Raw genomic sequence first — 15,727 nt, forward strand, 5'->3', positions numbered from 1 at the left:
AACATGACTGTGGGTGTGTACCTGTGCGACTGTGTGTGTCCACAGTCTGGCTGAAATTCGGACGACGGCACTGGAGCCCCGCCCCAACGTCATGGCATCACACACAATCCTGACACACCCTGTCTCACTGCTGCTGCAGTTCTACACACACACACACACACACACACGTAATTCACAAAATGAATGATTACTGGAACTGTGGTCATATACAGTAGTAATACTGTTGTTGTATATATTTACCACATGAACAGTTTGACGTTGTAAGTTTGTCTCCTGCTGGATCAACTGAGAAAGTACAGGAACACTGGAGGAATTAGCAAGCAGCTGCAGAGAGAAAGAAAGACAGGTCAGAGAGAGAGAGACGGGTCAGGAACATACAGACAGACAGGTAACAGACAGGTTGTGTACCTTGAATGGGTCTATCTGCGATGCGTTCAGGGTTCTGCAGATCAGTGATTCTTCAGGGGCAGTGGAGAAAACATAGAGCAAGAAGTGATGTCGCCAGGTGGAAGGGAAGTCCACTGTCAGCCGGGCATTGACCGCACTGGGACCCTGGTTCCTCAACTGCAAATAAATCAGTTTTATTATATTAGTGTGTGGACTTGAATGTGGCATTATGGTCGGCACCATGTTGGTTTTCTCGATCTGGTGTGTTCTGGTGTGTGTAAAACCAGAGGAGTCTCGCCCTGCTGAACAGTAGAAGTGAGACAAACTATATCCAGTCCAGATCCTTCTCTCACCTGCACCAGCATCATCAGACCCTTCACACCTACAACCGAGTACACAAAGGACTAGAGGACAACATTGAACATCTTTATTCACTGGTGTACTAAGAGTCAGCGGTCGGGCTGCTGATGTGACGCAGCACATCATATTTCCTGTGGGACAGGACTGATGTCACCAACATCAGCTGTTGACTGATTTGACTCATTCGTAAGATAAAAAATACTGAATTGTGAATAAATCACACAATACAAAAAAAGCAAGAGTGTCAGGATTGCTGTTCCCCCTCACCAACTGAACTAGCTGTTGTCCTCTGTGCTCAGGTTTGCCTCCCCGTTTCTGCCCACCTGCCCAGATCCTGCCCTGATTCATCTCTGGACTGCCCTACCTGGAAAGCTGTCTTGGATTCTCTGTTCTTTGGGATCTGTGAACAATTGCTGAGACCCCCTCACCTGTCAGTAAGAACTCAGGCCACCCTGTTTATGTTACCTGGCATTTTGATTCTTTTTGTTTTGCTACTTTTAATTGAGTAAAGACTCTGTTAGAACTTTTACTTCTTGGAGTGTGTGGCCTGCTTATCTTGGGTCCAAACCTGTATTTGAACATTACATAGAGGGTAGTGAAGAAAATGAGGACAGGCGTTAGCGTCATGAAAAGCACCCTGTGTTTCACCTCGTAAACATGTTCCACCAGTGGCCCCAGGTCCTTCAAACTCCCAGGATGCACTGCAGGCTGCCAGTCAGGGAGGGGCATGACCACCTCTGGAGGGGAGGAGCCTCTGGAAAAACAATGAGATGTCGTCACATCCTTCGACATCATGTCCGGTGAGACCATCAACTCTCAGCTCAGACATCAGATTAGCTTTACCCTCTGATCTCCAGCGTTGCCTCTGCTTTCACCAGAACCTCCACCATGACCTCATTACTGTTGGGGTTCACTGAGTTCTTACTGTCAGACAGACAGACAGAGCGGTCAAACACCAGCTGTTAAATAAACCAAGATGAGACAGACAGGCAGCAAGACAGGCAGTACCTCCTGATTCTGAGGTTGAAGGTGATGTGACTCTCGACCTCTTCCAGGTGGCTGACACTGAACAGAAGACCTGCCTGCAGCTGCACACAGACAGTCAGAAAGACAGATGGATGGAAGGATGGACAGACAGACAGGCAGACTGTCAGATGTATGTGTGTAGTTGGTGTTTCAGGGTTTTAAAAGATGTCCAGAGAAGAAACTAAAGCTCAGATTTATTCAGAATGTCCTCTGGGAGACCAGCCAGCCAATCAGAAGCCCAGCACAGAGAACTGTGTGTCCATCCTCCTGTTGCTACCTGCATTTTCAATTTGTACATGAAAAACTGAGAGGAAATGCTGCAAATCATGAAAACTACCAGAAATGTTAGATTTCATCATGTTGCCCTACGGTTTTGTTGGTCTGACCTTTGACTGGAGCGCTTAGTGACAAAGTCAACTCATCAGTGTCCTCTTCTTCTATTGGACAATCAACTGCACGAGCTGTTTGTCTTGTCAGCTCAGTCATCCAGATGTTTTTTCATTTGTTAAACTTGCCTCAAGTTTGGATAAGAGTTTCAAAAATCCATTGGCTGAGTGGGCGGAGCCAGCAGGACAAACACTCCTGCTGTTTTTGTGTCTGTGGTCAGCAGCCAGCAGATTTAAACAAACATTCAGTTGTGTTTCATTGGGATGATTTTGCCAAATTTGGTTAAAAATATTTCTTACCACATGTTCACATTGTCATTGTCATTTCATACACCAGTATTGTAAGTATGTGTGTATGCATGTGTGTGTGTGTGTGTGTGTGTATTACTGTATGTCCTTGTCTCAGGGGGTTTCCAAGATCACAGACTACAACGACAGTCTGATTCTCTTTCTTCTGAACACACACCAGTCTCTTAACACCCTACAGACAACAAAGAAAACCGAATAACTTTGTGTGTGTGTGTGTGTGTGTGTATATGTCTCTGTGTGTGGGTGCACACATGTGTGTCACCTGGCTGCTCTGGAAGTGTGTGTGTTCAGGAATTTGGACCACCAGCTCGGTCTCATACGCCCCCTCGCCATCATTCTCTGCTGACACTGACAACATCACTGACTGATCCTCACCGACCAACACACTGTCTGACAGGCTGAAACACACGCACGCACGCGCGCGCACACACACACCCACACACACACACACACACACACAAAACTCCACACGTTCACTCAGTGCAATCAAAAGAGTCCAGTTGTTGGTTAAGTTTATTGATAATGCAGTTGTTGACTCACGGCTCAGCTCTCAGTTTCAGGTCAGGAACACAGATGTTGTCATCACCACAGTCGAGAATAATCCTGGTCTACACACACACACGCACACACACACACACACACACACACACACACACACAGAGCACCCTATGTTGTCCAGGTGATTCAAAACATTTTGATTTCTGTACTGAACAGCAAATGTTAACTGGCCTTCAATTACTGTCAAACTCAGATAAAACAAATGCAGTAGTAGTAGTTTGATAAATAGTTTGATTTCCGGCTCAGTGACAAGCTGTATTATTCTGCAGGAAGCAAACTGTTGGTGTGTGATGATGTAGTTCAATCTACACTGCACTCTGAAATGTCTCCATGCAGTCTGTCCGTCTGCCCTCAGGTTCAGGACTGTGGACAGCTTTAGGGCGTGATGGTGTTCATGGTATTAGAAAGATGGCCAGTTATTGTTAGAGAGAACAGCACTGCTTTGCAAACCATTTTGCTGTAGATTTATTATGTGACATTTTAAATACCCCAGGATCATTTAGACCTCAGAAATCATCATATTGAGAATGAGATCAAAACAAGCTCTTAAATTTTATGTTCCACAGAGGCGGAATAGACGGTGGCCATGTTGCAGTGTTTGTGCTGTGTATGTATGTGACAGGTATCACACTGTATGTGTTTTAAAATCACAAACATACTATGAACACAGCTGGAACTGCTGTCATGTGGTCATCCTGTACTAATAAAGGTTGACTGAAAATGAACAATCATAAACACAATAATAAACATGTGTGTCACACTCACTTGCGCACTAGCATGTGTCTGTCCGTACAGCAAAGCATGCTGGGTAGAGTTGAGGAGGCTGACATTGACAGCGATGAAGATCGGACTCAACTTATCACGAACATCCTCCTCAGACTACACGCACACACACACACACACACACACACACACACACACACACACACACACACACAAACACAAACTCAGGTGTGACTCTGATTGTCTGATTTCCTTCTTCATGTGTTTTTTTGCTCACTCACCCTCAGGAAGGCAGTCTGATTGACACAGGCCACGCCCTCCTCCCTCTGAACCATCAGCTTCATCATATCCTGTGACTGACTGCTTGACAACAGCAGAGTCCGCCTTGCCATTGGCTGTTTCAGCCTGTCCATCTGTAGCTCCAGCGACAATGCTGCCCCAGCCAATCAGCAGGGAGACAACAACAGGGAACAACATAATGGTGCATTCCTTTTGTACTTGCAAGTTGTTTTCTGAGTTGTTTTCAATCTTCCAAAGCTGGAAGTGACAAATTGAACGCCACCCGAAGTCAGAATTTCAACTCGTCAGCTCAGTTGATCTCAGAGGAAACCGAGTTCACAAACCAAGATGGCTGCCCAGAGCGTCAGCTGTCAATAAAAGCTGTGGTTTTGTGTGTTTTTCGCACTTTTGTCTTTTTGTGTTGAATATACACAATAGTGTCTTACTGCTGCCTATACGCACACATCTATGGTCTTGTTAGGCGTGAAATACAGCAAACGTGTTCTATGTCTATGAACTGGTTCTGGGTGTTGTTATAACAACAATGGCTGAATAACGTTACACATGAGCTGACTAGTGTTGTGGCAAACAGAATGCATCCAACTTATGAGTTACGACTTACTAGTACAAATGAAACACAGCATAAGTCTAAGATTTAAGATGACTACAAATGTGAGGTGTTGTTTACCTGTCTCCTGTGGGATTCTGTGACCAGACACATGGACACACATCTGCACAACAAAACTGTAGACATACAAACAACATTTCTTCTTTAAGTGTCATTAATGAAAATATTTTTTATTTCATTCATCCACAAAACTTTAGTTTTGAACTTCTCAGTGACTTCAAGAATCCTCTAAAGGACTCTGGAACTTGAATCTCACGAATGACATCAGCCGCTTTTAAACGATCCTGAAAATTTAGAAAAGGCCTGAGGAATCTCTTTTAATTAGCTTACAATTCCTGTCAATTGTCATGAAAGTAAGCAACCCAAAACTCTGAACACAAAAAAAGATTTCAAAAGATTTTTAAATGCCTTCATGGAACACTAGAGGCCCAAACCCAAGTTTTCTGTCAGTCGCAATGGATCTCTGCTTTCTATGTGAGTATCTTAGAATCCATGTTGAGCAACCCAAAACTTTAAAATACTAGTTTGCTGTGTCATGTAATTAATTTATTCAGTCTTTTTTTCTTTGACATCTGGTCGGTTAGTTAGTTAGTTACCAGGACACAGGTGTGTTTTCCCGATGACACAGCTTCACCTCTGGATTCAGGAAGTCTGGCAGCAGAGAGACAGAAACTAGGGACCGAATCACTGTTCTGGATCTGAACACAAAAACACACATGGAATTTTGGTCATTTTATCATCATGTAATGTTACAGCACTAGCAAAGCTGAAGTTCACTTGTTATTGCCAGCTTGTGATCTGTAGGTGAAGGATCAGGTCAGTTTACCTTTTAGAGAGTTCTGCGTTAATGTGATGCTCATTTGATATAAAATTAGACAAATGTATGCTGCGTGTTACACTGCCAGACGTAAAATGTGACTGCTTATTATAAAAAGGGCCTGGGTCTTTGTGGGTCCACCTGAGACCTGGCCCAGGACCTGATTAGGTTTCTTTAGAGTTAGTGGCCTCCTACCTGTAAACAAAAGCTTGGTCTGCAGCCCATGCGCCAATCAGCAGATCTGCAAACAGGAGGCGACATTGATTATTGATTACTGATTGCTGATCTGCACTAATGCATACCTGAGCATACCTGGGTATCCATTCCCGTCTACGTCTGTCCCGCCTCTCAGAGTAAAGCCGAAAGCCATTCTGCTGGTGGGCACTGGGCTGCCAATCACCTGGGAGGGAGTGGCTGACAGACCGTTACTGTTGCCAAGGTAAATAAATACCTGGCCCTGACCACTGTCACCTGACCAGGGAGCACCAACAGCAACATCTGCAGGAAGTCACATGGTAGTATTGTTGTTAGCAGTATTAACTACTATCATTAGCCTCATTAGCATTACTGACTGCAGTGGAGCTGTTAAAACACAGCAGTTTTGTTCACTGGGTTTTAATGAAGGTCAGTTAAACACAACAACAAAGACTGTGTGAAACAGCTTTTTCATTTTGGTCCTGCTAAATTTTGTTGACAAAGCTAGCAGTTTGTCAGCCATTTTGGATTTCACACAATAAACATCAGCTCAACACTCTAACAGTCTGACTGGTTCACTGGTTACCGTGGTAACCGTCCATGTCCAGGTCACCCAGCACAGCGATGCTCGAGCCAAACCGACCATACGGAGAAAAGCCGATCAGTGATTGGTCAGGACGGGAGGAGAAAGAGGCGTGTCTTCTCTGCAGGTACAAAACCACCTTAAATGAAAAGAGAAAAGTAACAGTTGTGTTAAACTGCCTCTGAGCAGCCTGTTAACGTGCTGACTGAGATTTGGATGGGTGGAGTGGGACATGTTTCAGTCCCGCATTAAACATAAAATAACATGGAAACATTTCTTTGTACTTTATCACACAAAATGGTGTTGAAAAACACAGGGACAGCCGTGGCCTAGAGGCTGGAGAAGGTTGCTGGTTCGATTCCCCCACCGGACGGGCAGGAAAAATTTGAGTGTGGTGGAGTGATAATGTCCCCACCCTCCATTAGCCGGCTGATGTGCTCTTGAGCAAGGCACTTAACCCCCAACATATGCTCCCCTTGCTGCTTGATGCAGCCCACTGCTCCTGTGTGTGTTTCAATCAGTGATGGGTTAAATGCAGAGAAGTAATTTCCCAGCTTGGGATTAATAAAGCAACTTAAATTAAAAATTAATTAAATCAAATAAACACTGTGGGCAAAAAAGTTTCTGAAGACATAAAAAAATAAAAACTTTTTCAGCCAAGTAACGGGTTTCAGACTGACAAACACAGAGACAAAGGGAAGTAAACGGTGGACAACACATTGAACAACAGCTGGATAACAGCTAGACTCAGCTGACTGATATGAACTCAGACTGAATCAAACAGATTAAAGTGTGTGCTGTGATGTGAGACCTGTCCTCTCTCCTGCAGCTGCTCCATCACTCTGCCCATGAAGAGAGGAGCTCCAATCAACACGTCATCTAACCTGCACACAGAAACACAGCTGTGAAATGAGCACAGATTCAATACCCCCATCTGTCTGTCTGCACTCACCCGTCGCTGTTGATGTCAGCTACAGCCACACTGTGTCCAAAATATGACGCCACCTACAGGAGACACCACAGCATCAGATTAACATCCAAACGGTGTTGGTTTTCACATCAGTAGATTTGGGATGTCATCATGCTGTAACCTGAGTTCCCTGGAAGCTGTGGTAGACAATGAGTGAGCCACTGCTCCTGCCGTCGTAGATCTTCACCTGTGAACACACTCGCAGACTGATCACAGCAGAAGGCTACAGGGTGAATAAACCACACAGATGAGTGGGATAAACAGAAAGTCTTACTGTTCCTGCTGTGTTTCTGTCATTTGGAACACCAACAAGATAATCTGACAGACAAACACAGTAATTAATCAGCTGTGTTTGATTCTACATGTGTCTCATCATCATCTCATCATGATCAGTAATCAGATTTGTTTTGATTACAATGACATAATAACCTGGTGTGGAGTCTCCGGTCAGCAGACCACTGGCCACAGAGTAACCTGGCAGACACACAGAACCACATTTTGTTTTTTGTATAAATTTATCACCTACATCATTCTTTAAATCAATTAAAATTAACAACAGAGCGGCTGAATAAATTCAGGTTACAGTACATGCAGGTACGTGACCATCACCTGCTGAAGAGAAATTTGTCTCAGAGTTCACCAAAGATCAGAGATTAGTTGATTATTATTATTAATCTCTTATAAATCAATTCTAAGATTAAAATTTGTTGTTTTCAGATTTCTTATGTTCGTATGTTATTCTGTTCTATTCTGTTCTGTTCTGTTCTATTCATAACTAGTGATGAATCAGTATCACTGTGTTCTCAATGCATCCTGAGAAATGTAGCAACTGCTGAAAGAAGTGGGAGCTTAGAGGTTCGTAAGTGTTTTTTTTATAAATTCAGCACAAGTGCCTTTCAAAATAAAAGCCTTCCACCTCAATTTTACTCACCGCGGTAAAGGTCATAATCTCCCCTCTCATCTGTTTGGCTGATGCCAACTACATAATGGATAGCATCATTACTTCGCCCACTGTTGATGATGTCACTCACCCCCACTGTGATGACCTGACCTGCAATCAACATGGTGGTCATCAGTGGTGATGTTAACAGTGAAGTCATCAGTTACCTGTCATTTCAGCAAATAGGTGGAGTGTGAGTGAGTGCAGAAAACATTTCACTCCTCTATGGGCTCTGACCTCATCATCATCCCCTGGGCTCAGAGTGAGGATATTAACCCCCCCACCCAAAGCCTGCACTGACTCCAGATGGTTGGTCCCCTCGTAGGTACCTCAAGATTCATTTAATTCATCCATAAAACCATCACAGCACTCACATCCCCAGCAACAAACACTGATTACAAAAAACAAAATAAATACACAAGTGGAAAATGTTAGCTACTGAACACCTGAATGAAGATGGCACTGTGCAAGTGGCTGGCTGTTACAGCAGCTCCTAGTCTTCTGCTCTTTTTCTGAAAGCACTTTTCAAATACTCTTAAGTACTTATTTTTTACATTCATCTCATATTTATAACTTAATAATATTTTTTCTTCTTTGCACTGCGGAGACCAAAGTAGCATTACTGGTTTTGATTAGGTCGCACAGCCATGGCCCTGTTGTTCATAGTAGGTCTCAACTGTTCTGCGGTCTGTAACACAGCAGCGCTGGCCCAGGAGAGACCTGATATCCCTCGAGGGCTGAGGAGGAGGAAACGGAGAAGCCGTGCCATAGCTCGATGCTGTGCCAAGAGGAGACGGTAAGATAAGATACAATAAGATAAGGACTTTATTGATCCTGCAGGAAATTGCTGTACAGACCTGTTCTCCTGTCAGTCGTCGGTGGGAATGTACGAGTTAATGGTGTTGACCCGGCACTAGAGGGAATACCGGGAGTGTAGCGTTTTGCTGTTTATGGAGACATGGCTAACCAGACTACGAGATCAATAATATTACTTTGGAGGACTTCCACGTTCCACCAGACAGGACAAATGAGAGCAGTAAGAGAAAAAGAGGAGGGTTGGCAGTATTTGTGAACAATAGATGGTCTAACTCCATGCACATCATAATTAAGGAGCAGATCTGCTGTAGGGACACTGAAGTGCTGGTCGTTAGCATGAGGACTGCATAAGCTTCTTTCTGGAGAACATTGTGTCAACCAGGACTGTGTGGTGTTTTTCTCCAACAACAAACCATGGATCATCCCTGATGTAAAGACCCTCCTCAAGGAGAAAAACTGGGTCTTTAAGTGAAAGGAACAAAGGGGAGCTGAAGGCTGTTAAGATGGAGCTGAGATCAGGAGGGGAAAGGAAGAAGTTGGAGAAGCAGCTGCAGCAGAACAACATCAGCGAGGTCTGGAAAGGCCTATAAACCATCAGGCCACAAGCATATGGACTCCCAGGCTGAAGTGAGGACCTGAAGTGGGTGAATGATCTAAACCTAGAGACCTGATATTGACATCTCACCTCATGAACACTCTGGAGAGGCTGGTCCTTGTACACCTTAGCCATTTGGTGAGCCCACTGATGGACCCACTCCAGTTTGCCTGCTAACCTGGCATTAGGGTGGATGACACAATCATCTTCCTCCTGCGCAGGACCCTCTCTCACCTGGACAAGCCTGGGAGCACTGTCAGAATCATGATCTTTGATTTCTCCAGTGCTTTCAACACCACACAGCTTCTGCTGCTGAGGGACAAGCTGGAGCACTCAGAGATGGACCAGTACCTTGCAACATGGCTACTGGGCTACCTCACTAACCGCCAACAGTAACTGAGGGCACAGAAGTGCGTGTCTGACATGGTGGTCTGCAGCACAGGTGTTGCGCAGGAAACAGTCCTGACCAATGAACTGTCACCTGCAAAAGTTCTTTGATGACTCTGCCATTGTTGGCCTCATAACTGAGGAGAACGATGCACAATACAGTGAACTGATTCAGGACTTTGTGGACTGGTGCCAGTGGCACCACCTCCAGATCACCACAGGAAAACAGAGGAGCTGTTGATGGATTTCGGCAGGTGTGCACACTCAACCCCAACACCAATGAACATCCAGGGAATGAACACTGAGATAGTGAACTCTTATGAGTACCTGGATGTTCGTCTAAACAGCAAACTGGACTGGACAGACAACTCCACTGCACTGTACAGCAGCATCTCTCCTGCAGACAGGAAGAGACCAGGCAAAATCATCAGGAAGGCCAGCTCGTTCCTCAGGGGCCCCCTTGATCCAGTGCAGGTGGTGGGAGAGAGAAGTCTGGTAGCCAAGCTGTCCTCTCTGCTGGAGAAGACTCCCACCGCCTGCATGATACTCTGACAGCACTGGGCAGCTCCTTCAGTGGAAGGCTGCTTCCCCCCAAGTGTGTGAAGGAGGGTCACCGCAGGTCCTTTGTCCCTGCTGCTGTGAGACCCCATGAGTCCACCACAAACTGAACCTCAATAGGCCGTGTGCAATAATCCCCTTTTCCCTATGCAATCCAGTAACTTTTCACTGTTAATAATGTAAATAATTATGAAACACGTAAGTATTGTGTGCTTTTTGTATAGTTTCTTTTTTATAAAAAGAACATTTAGTGTGAATATTACTTATTTACTTTGTATATTTTATTATTAGTACCTTTATTTGCTATCCCTGTGCTGCTGTGAGCAGTAATGTGAATTTCCCCTCTGGGGAAATTTCTATTTTCTTATTTCTATTTCTTTTGAAAGATGAAAGTGACATATTTTGTCATTGGAGGGAACTCACTCCAACAAAATTCGTGCTCTGCATTTAACCCACCCAAGTGACATGCACACACACACAGCAAACCCGGGGCAGTGGGCGACCGCGTGCAAGGGTACCTCAGCCATGGACACCGGTACGGGGAATCGAACCAGCGACCCACCGGTTACAGGTCCGACACCCTAACCGCTGATCCACGACTGTGTGCTCAGAGACTGAGACAGAGATTCATTTCCCTAACACAATAATCTCTATGTGAAAATAATCCCTGTTACCACTGTGTTCTCTAGTGGTGTGTGTCTCTGTGTGTGTGAGACTGTGACTGTGTGTGTGTGTGTGTGTGTGTGCATGCATGCACGTGCCCACCAAGTACACCTACAATAAGTGTAAGTGTTGTTAATTTAAAATCTATACCATTCCAAATGGTACAAGCTGTTCTGAAGCATCCTAATTACCCTGATTTATTGGGAACAGCTGTTTTAATCAACTCAACGGGTGAAAAACAGCAGCTCTGCAGTTGGTTCGTGGACAGTCATGGCTAAGATAAAGGAGCTCACTGAGGAGCTATGACCGCACATTGTGGCTGCTCACAAGTCAGGAAAGGGCTATAAGGCCATATCTAAATGTTTTCAGACCAAGGAGGATGCCACTTCTCCAAATAAAGCACACAAAAGCCTGCATGGCCTTTGCAAATGCTCAACTGGACAAAGAAGAAGACTTCTGGTCTTCTGTTTTATAGTCAGATGATACAAAATTTGAATTGTTTGGCTACAATGATGTATCCTTCATTTAGTGTGAAAAAGGAGAAGCCTTCAACCCTAAGAACACCATCCCCACTGTCAGACATGGTGGTGGGAATCTAATGCTTTGGGGGTGTTTTTCAGCCAATGGACCAGGGAACCTAATCACCGTAAACAGCACCATGAAAAAAGAGCAATACATCAAGATTCTCAACAACATCAAGCAGTCTGTAGAGAAACTTGGCCTTGGGCACCAGTGGACATTGCAGCATGACAACGACCCGAAACACACAGCAAAAGTGGTGAAGAAATGGTTAGTGGACAAAAACATTAACGTTTTGTAGTGGCCCAGCCAGAGTCCTGACCTGAATCCAATTGAGAATATGTGGAGGGAGCTAAAGATCAGGGTGATGGCAAGGAGACCCTCCAACCTGAAAGAGTTGGACCTCATCGCTAAAGATGAATGGGTAAAAACACCAGTGGAGACATGCAAAAAGCTGGTCAGCAATTATAGGAAACGTTTGATTGCTGTAATAGCCAATAAAGGCTTTTCTATTGATTATTGAGAAGGGTATGAATAATTTTGGACATGCCACTTTTTGTTCAAATGTAAATAAAAGCTGAGAATTATTTTTTTACACAATGATGCCTCTTGTACACTGTCTTATCTTGTCATTTCCAAAGATAAAACTTTCTGGTTGAATAATAATAACTTTTAGTCAAAATTGGTATGAGGTATGAATAATTTCGGGCTTGACTGTATGTGGTGTAACCACCTGGTGTTATTCAGATGTAATGCATATAATCAACCAACAGATGTCTCCACTCACCCTGGAAATAAAAGCTTCCTGGAGCACCCAACAACAGCCGTCCCTCCTACAGCAAATGCACACACACAGAGGAAGTGCTATGATGTGTTCAAGTCACATTTCTTCTTGTTAATGTAAATCAAACAAACATGGCCCTCTCACATCAGTCTGATAAATTAAAACACAATGTATTAACCCTGAGGTGACTGAACCTTTACACACATCTTGAGATGTCTGAAGACCTTGGCTACTAATACCTCACCTTGGTAACGTCAACGCTGAAGCCAACCTCACAGTAGCGCTGGTCGTTTCCTAGGCAACAAGAAAGAGAGAGACTCCTCTGTAAAGGTGTACATTAAGTTATGTTGTAGTTTACATAATCTGAAGTGCTCCTCTCAGAAATGTTGCTATACATCAGGTGACATACAATGCAGGAAACAACAAGAATGTCGGTGATTGGCTGACATGTCTGTGGTGTTTGATGAGACTGAAGACATGAAGGAAGTTAAAACAAACACCTCAATAACACCTGATGTAACCTCAGTTCTGTGAATCAGTATGAGTGTAGTGAGACCCCGAACCCCCGAGCAAGCAGACAGTGGCAAGGAAAAACTCCCTTTTAACAGGAAGAAAACTTGAGCAGGACCCGACCCACAAGGGAAAACTATCTTGCTGATAGCTGGCTGGGTGAAGGAGGGGGAGAAGAGGAAGAATGCTTTGTGCTGAACCACCACAAACAGCCAATGAACGGAGAGTGTTAATCATCTCTACCTCACTCTGTGATCTTGGCTGAACTTTCATCTTGATTCTACACTGTGATATTTTACATACCTCAGGTGTGCAATCAGTGCAGTATTGTGTCATGTGCAGGTGAACGTTTCTGGCACTCTTACTGTTGTGCATGCGTTTGTAATCGTCCTCCATCATAATTCCTCTGCAGGGGGAGAAGGAAGTGGAGCGTCCTGCCCTTTGGTCCAAGAGGAGGCAGTTTCCCACAGGTGTTTTCCCTGACTCCATCCTTCCCCTCTGAACATTCCAGTGATAAAGTGGAGCACACGCCTGACAGGTAATCACACACTCAGTCACATGGTGGACTGGTTTTATTGCTGCATTGTGGGTCAAACCGTCTGTGAAACATCACATTATCTCAAAGAATCACAAAACTATCTGGATCCTGCCTCACTTCTCCATACCTGTATTTTCTCCTCACCTGTCTCCTCAGCTGTCTCCTCTCCCTCACCTGTCTTTGCTCCTCAGCTGTCTCTTCACCTCACCTGCCTCCTCACCTGAGCAAATCATCTACCCACTGGTAGTCTATGAAATGTTTTTTTCCTTGATGTAATATAGTCAGTGGATTAGCTGCTTGACCAACCAATGAGGTGTCCATGTCTGATCTCACCAGTAAGTGTGTGTTGCTGACAGATCGAACTGAAGCTCCAAACCACTGGTGACTCTTAAACGTGTAAAAGAAGAGCTCAGAGCTGCTGTAGTTCTCGTCACCTGTGACAGATACAACACACAGACAGGAAGTTCATGTCCATCACACACACACACAGGAGGCAAAGAGTCCTATTGAGAAGCTCACCTTCCAAGTCAAAGTTGATAATGTCACAGGCCCTGCCTCCAGGTGACCAGGGGCAGAGAAACACTCCCCCTCCCTCCATCACTCCTGACTGGGTGGTGTTGGCTTTGGGAGCTCCAATCACAACGTAAGACCTGCAGAGGACACAGAACATTCATAAAGTGTCAAGGACCCAGAACCTTCTCAAGGACCTCAGAATATCTTCAAGGACCTCAGAATGTCTTCAAGGACCCAGAACCTCCTAAAACCCAGAACATTTTCAAGGACATTGAACCTTCTTAAGGATCTTAGATTGTCTTCAAGGAACTCAGAAAATCTTCAAGGACTGAAGATAAACTTAGAAGAACAAGAAATTTAGAAAAAAAGACCTAAGACTTCTTTAAAGAAACCCCAAAATATCTTAATAAGAACTTCAGAGTTTCTTCAAGGAAGCTCCATTAGTCAGAGGTTAATTACCCCATCAGATCCCAGATCCATTTTAGGTCTAGGTTCTCAAGTCATTTTAGAAAAAGTAACCCGTGTGCAATATCTGCAATGTAACACTGAGCATTTGTAGGTATTGCCTTCATTTAAAGGTTTGTGGCACCTAACACCTGAGTCTCCTGTGTAACCTGGAAGCTCCTTTGGGTTAAGGGTTAATTAAAGTTTTCTTACGTGTTATTGAAGGTGTGAAAGTCCACAGAGAATCCAAACAAACTTCCTGATGGTCCGCTGAACACCACAGCTTCATCCAACAGGTTCAGACCCACACACACAATCACACACAGACACAGCAGCTCACACACACACCTGAATGCACTCATCACACCTGTCTGTCTGACATGCACCTGTCTCTCAAGCCTACATGCAAACTGAAGCAGTTTTGAGTCGCCCTTGTATATTATCCCTCCAATAACACTGTGTGTGTGTGTGACAGCTGATTGACAGCTGGCTGTGACAGTTTAACCACACTGTGCTTCTGTTTCCTGTTGATAGGTGCTAAAAAATAAAACCCTGTTTATCTGCTGCTCTGGAATTTTAATTTGTCCTCTTGTGTTTGTGGTGAGTTCAGGGATGTCTCTCATGTCTGTTTATTTTACAGCTGTAAAAGCTTCAGACATTCAAAGACATTTAAAACTCATCTGCTGTGTTACACAGCTGAGATGAAGTTGGGAAACTGAACTTGGACCAACCTGTAGTTCACACAAAATCTAAACTTCATCTAGATGACGTAGAAAATGCTAGTAGTGAATTTATACAAAGACTCCATACATCAGAAATCAGTGTTTAAATATACTCTTTTTGCCACTGACTGCAATAGTTTACATGAGGGCAGAATTAAAATGTTGTCAAAAATTAATTTTTTGAAATAAAATTGTGAACTTTCACACACTTCATGCGCCATGATCTTGATCTCTCCTCAGTAGCTGGTGCCACTTCAGTTTATGTGTGCATGTGGACACGTAGTTGTGGGGACAAAAAATCTGCTTACAGTCACATTGTGATGACCTTATGTGGACAAAATGCAAGTCTCTCCAACATAAATCATTAAATATTAGGATGGACTACAGTGTGTGTTCATAGTGATGAAGAAACATCAGTGATGTGGTGATATGTTCACTTAACTGTAAAATATTGATTTTGAAAGCTCAGTATGTCTCCTGCATATTGCTTATCATGTTTATCGCATTTTGGAAAAGA

The 15,727-nt window shown here is 44.0% G+C and overlaps 1 protein-coding gene across 2 annotated transcripts in view; it reads right to left on the reverse strand.

Annotated features, from left to right (window-relative positions):
• itga2b (integrin, alpha 2b) overlaps positions 1-14,942 on the reverse strand; it is a 16,747-nt gene extending 1,805 nt beyond the window's left edge. The window contains exons 1-28 of one of the 2 annotated variants that reach the window (XM_046416051.1): positions 14,702-14,942; positions 14,051-14,181; positions 13,865-13,965; positions 13,359-13,524; positions 12,728-12,777; positions 12,487-12,532; positions 8,153-8,272; positions 7,651-7,695; positions 7,496-7,539; positions 7,343-7,408; positions 7,204-7,256; positions 7,063-7,135; positions 6,255-6,390; positions 5,786-5,971; positions 5,669-5,714; positions 5,253-5,354; positions 4,717-4,772; positions 4,031-4,182; positions 3,792-3,905; positions 3,009-3,076; positions 2,731-2,866; positions 2,548-2,640; positions 1,756-1,835; positions 1,591-1,671; positions 1,396-1,501; positions 409-564; positions 241-324; positions 22-141 (exon numbers count right to left, since the gene is read on the reverse strand). In XM_046416051.1, the coding sequence (XP_046272007.1) occupies positions 22-141; positions 241-324; positions 409-564; positions 1,396-1,501; positions 1,591-1,671; positions 1,756-1,835; positions 2,548-2,640; positions 2,731-2,866; positions 3,009-3,076; positions 3,792-3,905; positions 4,031-4,182; positions 4,717-4,772; positions 5,253-5,354; positions 5,669-5,714; positions 5,786-5,971; positions 6,255-6,390; positions 7,063-7,135; positions 7,204-7,256; positions 7,343-7,408; positions 7,496-7,539; positions 7,651-7,695; positions 8,153-8,272; positions 12,487-12,532; positions 12,728-12,777; positions 13,359-13,524; positions 13,865-13,965; positions 14,051-14,181; positions 14,702-14,850 (2,760 nt within the window). In that variant the 5' untranslated portion in view covers positions 14,851-14,942. The remainder of the gene's footprint in view (positions 1-21; positions 142-240; positions 325-408; positions 565-1,395; positions 1,502-1,590; positions 1,672-1,755; positions 1,836-2,547; positions 2,641-2,730; positions 2,867-3,008; positions 3,077-3,791; positions 3,906-4,030; positions 4,183-4,716; positions 4,773-5,252; positions 5,355-5,668; positions 5,715-5,785; positions 5,972-6,254; positions 6,391-7,062; positions 7,136-7,203; positions 7,257-7,342; positions 7,409-7,495; positions 7,540-7,650; positions 7,696-8,152; positions 8,273-12,486; positions 12,533-12,727; positions 12,778-13,358; positions 13,525-13,864; positions 13,966-14,050; positions 14,182-14,701) is intronic. The other variant, XM_046416052.1, reaches the window with a different exon arrangement.
• Between the last annotated feature and the right edge of the window lie 785 nt (positions 14,943-15,727).

Source organism: Scatophagus argus, chromosome 16 (genome assembly GCF_020382885.2).
Source record: "Scatophagus argus isolate fScaArg1 chromosome 16, fScaArg1.pri, whole genome shotgun sequence".
NCBI lineage: Eukaryota > Metazoa > Chordata > Actinopteri > Scatophagidae > Scatophagus > Scatophagus argus.